The sequence below is a fragment of the Orycteropus afer genome, unplaced genomic scaffold (genome assembly GCF_000298275.1).
Source record: "Orycteropus afer afer isolate SDZICR_OR568_19922 unplaced genomic scaffold, OryAfe1.0 scaffold00170, whole genome shotgun sequence".
NCBI lineage: Eukaryota > Metazoa > Chordata > Mammalia > Tubulidentata > Orycteropodidae > Orycteropus > Orycteropus afer.
In genome coordinates, this window is record NW_006921757.1 from 835,609 (window position 1) to 841,790 (window position 6,182).

Sequence of the window (6,182 nt, forward strand, 5' to 3'; positions counted from 1 at the left end):
AGGGGAGGAGGACTCCTGTGTACTTCTCATGCACACACGGCAGAGGAGGGAGGAGGGGAGGGGAGGAGGACTCCTGTGTACTTCTCATGCACACATGACAGAGGAGGGAGGAGGAGAGGGGAGGAGGAAATCTGTGTGTGCCAGCTGCAACCTGGGGGGGAAGGGCGTTCTCAACTCGGAACCATAATTGATTTGTCTGATTCACCAGAACAACAGTAAGCCATGCACTGGCCCCAGTTTATTGCCTGTTTTACACTCTTTATCTGCAGGAAATTGTATTTATTACAGACTAGGCTACAGCAAAAACAATAATAAACCTAAGATAAAGAACAGCCTTATGTTCGTTCCACTGACATGCACATTCCAACTTTTTGTACACAGGTGAGGGAGGAAATTGAGACTGGATCAGGGAAAAACAGAAGCCACGAATAATGAAAAAGTAGAGGTACAATGTGAAGCTGTCACCACAAACCATCCTCCAAATCAAATCAAATCTGTTACCAAGTCCGCCAATTCTCAGTTGGCTTCACAGCCACAAAGGCCTGAAAGGAAATCAGATAATCAGAGAAAGGACAGCAATGCCATCCCTGTAACACCCCACCACGTTCACCTTGAAAAGTTAGAGACAAAGAAAGCAAGGAACTTCTTAACTAGCTTGACAGGCAAGTTCCTCTTTACCCTGAGTGGTCACTCTGAAAACAGGTGCAAAAGATGCAGATGGGCCAAGTGGATCAAAGCCCTAGCCAAGACGTGGGGTTCATTCAGTTGGCATGACTGAAGATGCCTATCCACTTTCTGGAAAACACAATATCCTAATGGACATCACTGTCAAAATTCATCTGTATTAACAGATAAAAAACCAAGCAATAGCCCAAAAGGGGGAAGCTATCACAGAACTTTTGAAAAGTCAGAAAATTATAACCAGTTCTCAGTTGGGAAGAGAGTCAAGATGAATTGTGTTCCCTGAAACTATGTGCTGTGAACCCTAACCCCTATGCATGGGGCGAGAGCACTGCCTGGGAAGAAGGCTTTCCTCCTTCTGAGATATAAAGGGAGTGGCTTGTGCACAGAAGGCAGCCTACATGGGGGAAAACAGGTGCCATGCCACCTGAACACTGCCAAGGAGCTGAGCAAGGACAGAAGCAGAAGAGGGACCAGGACTTTCCCCAAGAGACAAGAGAGAGACAGCCTTCCTCTCGAGCTGGCACCCAGAATGTGGACCTACAGCTTCCTATACTGTGAGAAAGTAAGTTTCTGTTCATTAAAGCCACCACCATGTGGTAGTTCTATTCTAGGAACACTAGGGGCCTAAGACAGTCGGGATGGCAGAAACACACAGGTAAAAGCCTAGTTCGTGCCTCATTCCCAACCAGCTCCAGCCCCAGGGAGGGGAACGAGTGAACTTAAGAGGCAGCTTGTCTCAGCTCCAGGGAGGCCTGAGTCTCCCTTGCCAAATGGGCAGCTGGCCTCTCAGTTCCGTGGGAGGCTCACTCACTTCCTACCACATGATGTCAGCCACGCAGGTCCTACCCTGCTCCGCCTCCAGAGGAAGGCATTTACAAGCACTCTGATCCTTGCTCTGTGAAGTGGTTTTTGACAATGCCAGAGGAGAGATATGGAAGATGGGAAAAAACTCGGCTCCAAGAGTTGGAGGCCCAGTGACTAGATGAAAATGATAGATTTTCATCTCACAGTCATGATATAACGTCTTCAAGATGGTGTATTTCTCGATCATGTTTAAGACAACAAATGTGAGCTTGGGTATGTCTTTGTTTGTTTACTTGCCTAGGATGTGCTGGGATGGGAGGGGGGGAGAGGCGAGAGGTATTATGCATAAACCCCAATGTGCAGTAAATTATTTTGGCAGCACATCACACTGTCAGCTAAAAAGAAACATCCATTTCTCATGACCTACAACTATGAAGGGGATTAATCCAGGATGACAACAACAAAGTTGAAGATTAAATAAAGAATAAAAAAACTTGACATTAGGTATGTATATATCACATCACCTGTATTCTGGGTGTTTTTTTTTTTAATTCATCAAGCAGCAGGCTATTTGCCTGTCTGACCCACATGTCTACCTGTTCCTCAGACAGCCAAATCCCCAGCATGCTTCAGGAGCAGAAAAACTCATACATCTCACTTAAACGGCACAAGGGCACCCAATACACACACACATACACGTACACTTAACACTATGACGGAAAGAAACGGAGGTTAGCGGGGGGAAGGACAACACTGCTCCATCACAGACGCTCACACTCAAAATTGCAATCCGAGCTGAATAATGTGTGATCTCGGCAGACAAGGTCGCACCTGACATTTATGTAAACTGAACAGCTTCTTCACTTCCCATCTCCCAATTGCTCATACGTTCCTCTTTTATTTATGTGTAACTGAGAGAAATTTAACTGGCATTTATTTTTAAATAACTTAAAAGCGAACCAATTCTCCAACAGAAAAGTGAATGTAACAAAGCTACAATTTGAGAGGAAAAAAAAAAGGAAGAGAAAAAATGAAGACAAGTTTCATAAGGCCTTTTGTTATAAAAAACAATAACAGGAAGAAGAAAACACCAGAAAGCACCAAGGTAGGAGAGGCAGCAAAAGACTCCAAGACAGTAATGAAAGACACTTATTAGAACACAGGCGTTGCTGGGTGGCGCAACGGTTAAGACGCTCAGCTGCTAATCTAAAGGTTGGTTGGTTTGAGTCCACCCAAAGGGGCCTCAGAGGAGAGATCAGCCATTGAAACCCACCAGAGCACAGTTTTACTGACACACTTGGGGTCGCCGTGAGTGGGGATCACCTCGACAGTAACTGGTTATTAGGACAACACTGGCAGGTGCCAAGAGGACACCCAAGGCAGGTATTTCTCCACCTGAGAAACGCCTTTTAACCTGTCGTCTGCAGTGACTGGCTACTGGAAAAGCAAAGCCAACAGTTCCATTGCTTTAAATGAACAGGTTCCCAACTCCACCTAGCCAAGGGTGAGGGGGCCTGGATGCTTCCATAATGGGCAATCACAAAGAACAACAGGCAAACACCCAGCCAGGCTGGGGAACACGACCTAACAGGAAGATAAAACAGTCCAACTCATCACGGCTGTGGGCCAAGCTGCTTTCAGAAGCTTGTGTTCACAGCAGTACACTCTTCTTGGTGCCCAAGGCAAGATTTACTAGCTCCTCCCCTTCATCTTTTCTGGGCTAAAGGTCTTCCATGCACATGACGCAGACCTAGATGACTGTGTCCCAGGACCAGAGGGTGAACGGGCAGGACAAGGAACCTTCCCTGCCTCCTGATCAAAATCAGCACGTGGCACCACTCATGCTTACCTTCGCCAGTTTATTTCTCTTCACAGCGGTTGTCACTATGTGACATTGCCCCTCTTTTACGTGCTCTTGACTGTGGGGACTCTAACAGTTTTGTTCAATGTTATATTCTCAGTGAGTAAGCAGTTCCTGACACAGAGTAGGCACAAAATAAGTATTTGTTGAATAAATGAATAAATAAATCCTCTCCAATAGCAATGGGATCTGTTCAGCCCGGAGATCATCAATGTGGAAAGGTAAAGTTCTCATCACTAAGCAGTCACTTGGGCATGGCCATTTAGGGGCTCAAAAGTTCGTGTGTCACTGGTTCTTCAGTATTGCCTCTACTGTCGCAAAGGATGCTCACTTATTTCTCCGCTCCCTCTCACTTATAGGCAACCAGGGGAGAAAGAAGTCATGAGGAAATCACGATCCAGTCTTAACCTTGTCCTAAAGGCTATACTTGACCTTCTTCCTCTAAGATTTCCCACCCATAGTCAGAATTAAACAGGGAATTTAAAACAAAAATACAATTTAAATAGAACTGTGAAGAAACATCTTCGAACTCATAATAAATGTTTAAAAACCCAGAAAGTAACATAGACACAATGTGGGCAGAGAGAAAGAATGAGGTTTTGTGCCCTAGTTTGAATTCTGCTTTACCAGAATATTAAACAGTGTAGCTCTAGATGTATAAGCAGACGCCGGTACAAAGTCACACTCAGAGCCTAAAGACACACAAGCTACAGGACACACACAGCTGAAGTCCCTCGGCAAAGGGAGCACACGGCTCTCGGTGCTTCTGAGCCACCCAGCTCTGTTCAGGGACCTGACTCACCCCAGATATGTCCGCGACACGGTGGATAGGCACTTCCTTCTTGCTGTGCAATCCTTTGCCATTCTTAATAGCTCTGTAATAGAAAATGAAAAACCCGATTAAAGTAAAAATCACAATGGGAAGTGGTAGGAGAGAAGGAAAATAGAGGTAAAAAGAGAGGGTCATGAAAATGGTGACCTCCATCTACCCACGTCACACTGGACACTGCTGAGTCGCCTATCTGGGCAAGGGAGTTTGGTGGAGGGGAAACAGGCCTGTTTTCCTCTTAAGCCCAGTTACCAGTACTTGGCTGCTAGTTCCAGCTAACAGCGTGCCTGGTAATCAGAGAGACCTCCATACTTGTTTCCAAATTAAAGGCATTGTTCCAGGCACAAAGGAAGAATCAGTTGGAAGAGCACACTCGTAAGAAACAGAAGTAGTAACAACATTTCTTTCAACATTTAATCACATGGAACATTTTAAATGCAAAATATGTAGCCAGTGTTCCAATTCTAACGGAAATAAGTTCCTTCTAGGTAAAAAGATAAGTTGCCCTGAATGAAGCAATATTGTACAGAGAAGTCATTTAACACTAGGAAAAAAAAATTAGCAAATGCCACGTAACTGACATTAAGCTTCCTTTTGAACCAGTCTCAGGTTGTAATAACCGTGGATTGGACAGGGCACTCTGGGACTATGCCACACATCTCACCGCTGGTTGGTTCGCTCTAATATCCTTTTTCTCTCCTAATCCCTAGGTAGCACCAGGGGCAGGCGTCTATGCATAACTGGGTATCACTCATGGGACCATGAAGGCCCAAAGAATAAAAGCTGCTGGGACACCATGTCATCGCACCATTAGATGAGTTCTTCAAGCATTCTGCGAGCTGTGCAAATTGCCAGCAGGGAACAGTTTGGAGTTTAGAGACAGAGAAACAGAAATTAGAGGGTGTACCTCTAATTAAGGGTACACTCTGCTGTGACCAACCTCTTTCAGGGTCTCTGAACTCCAGAGGATGGACGTGCAGAGAAAGCACCCAGCTGGTGCGTGTGCCAGCAGCCAGAGTCCTCCCTTCTTCCCACGCAGGCCTGCCCATGACAGGCAGGGGAGAGGCACTGTTCTGCAGGGATTGCCTTCAGGGTCCTAACTTCCTAAATCAAACCCACAGAAACCAAACTGGGTGAAACATGTAACAGTCATATTTCTTACACATTTGGGCCTTTATCACCCCTTCTCCCTGTAGTAGTTAAGGTTAGTGTGTCCACTTAGCTGGGCCTGGTTGAGTGGGTGGGCAGCTGGTGGTAATTATTTCCCATGAGGAGACTGGCAATCAGCTCCATGGTGGGATCCACCACAAGCAGCTGAGTAGCTGCTTTAGGGATGTCGTCTGCTTCCTGTATACAAGCAGCGGCTTTGGGAATGGTCTCTAGCTTATGGCACGCTTGAACCCTGCACATGTAGCCAGGTCGTTGTTCAGCAGCCTGCCGTATTCTGCTGATCTTGAAACTTTAAATGGACTTGAATCAATGGCCTGCCATGTGGCTTGGTAATAGTGGGACTGTGCCTTTTTACCTGTCAACCCTGGGTTTGTCAGCTTCAGAAGCCAGCAGCTGTCTGAGTGAAGAAAAGCCTGTGGCTTCAGTGGCTTCTACCCAGCCCCTAGAGTCTGGCACTTTGAACCCGAACTTAAAGTCTCCAAACTGTAAGAGAATAAACTCCTGTTTGTTGAAGCCATCCCATTTGTGGTATATTCTTGTCAGAGTGGGAGCAGGTAACCAAAACACTCCCCTTCCTCCATCCTAGCATCATCTCTCAATAAATATGAAATGCCTTAGGCTTAGAAACAACGGCCAAATAAATGCTTCCCTCACTATCTAGTTTCTATTCCATGATGAGGGTAAAAAATTAAAGTACAGAATCAACAAGGAAAAAAACCATTCACTTACTCTCTCACTTCTGATCTGAACTGCAAACTGAAAGAAAGGACTTTCAAGATTTTTGAACCTCATGGTACGTCCTTTCAACCCAAGCCATGGTATTTTCAGTCACCT

General features: G+C 45.6%; 1 protein-coding gene across 1 annotated transcript in view; it reads right to left on the reverse strand.

The window, feature by feature from the left end:
- SND1 (staphylococcal nuclease and tudor domain containing 1) overlaps positions 1-6,182 on the reverse strand; it is a 573,924-nt gene that overhangs the window by 221,910 nt on the left and 345,832 nt on the right. Inside the window, exon 14 of the mRNA XM_007946735.2 lies at positions 4,152-4,224. Within this exon, the coding sequence (XP_007944926.1) occupies positions 4,152-4,224 (73 nt within the window). The remainder of the gene's footprint in view (positions 1-4,151; positions 4,225-6,182) is intronic.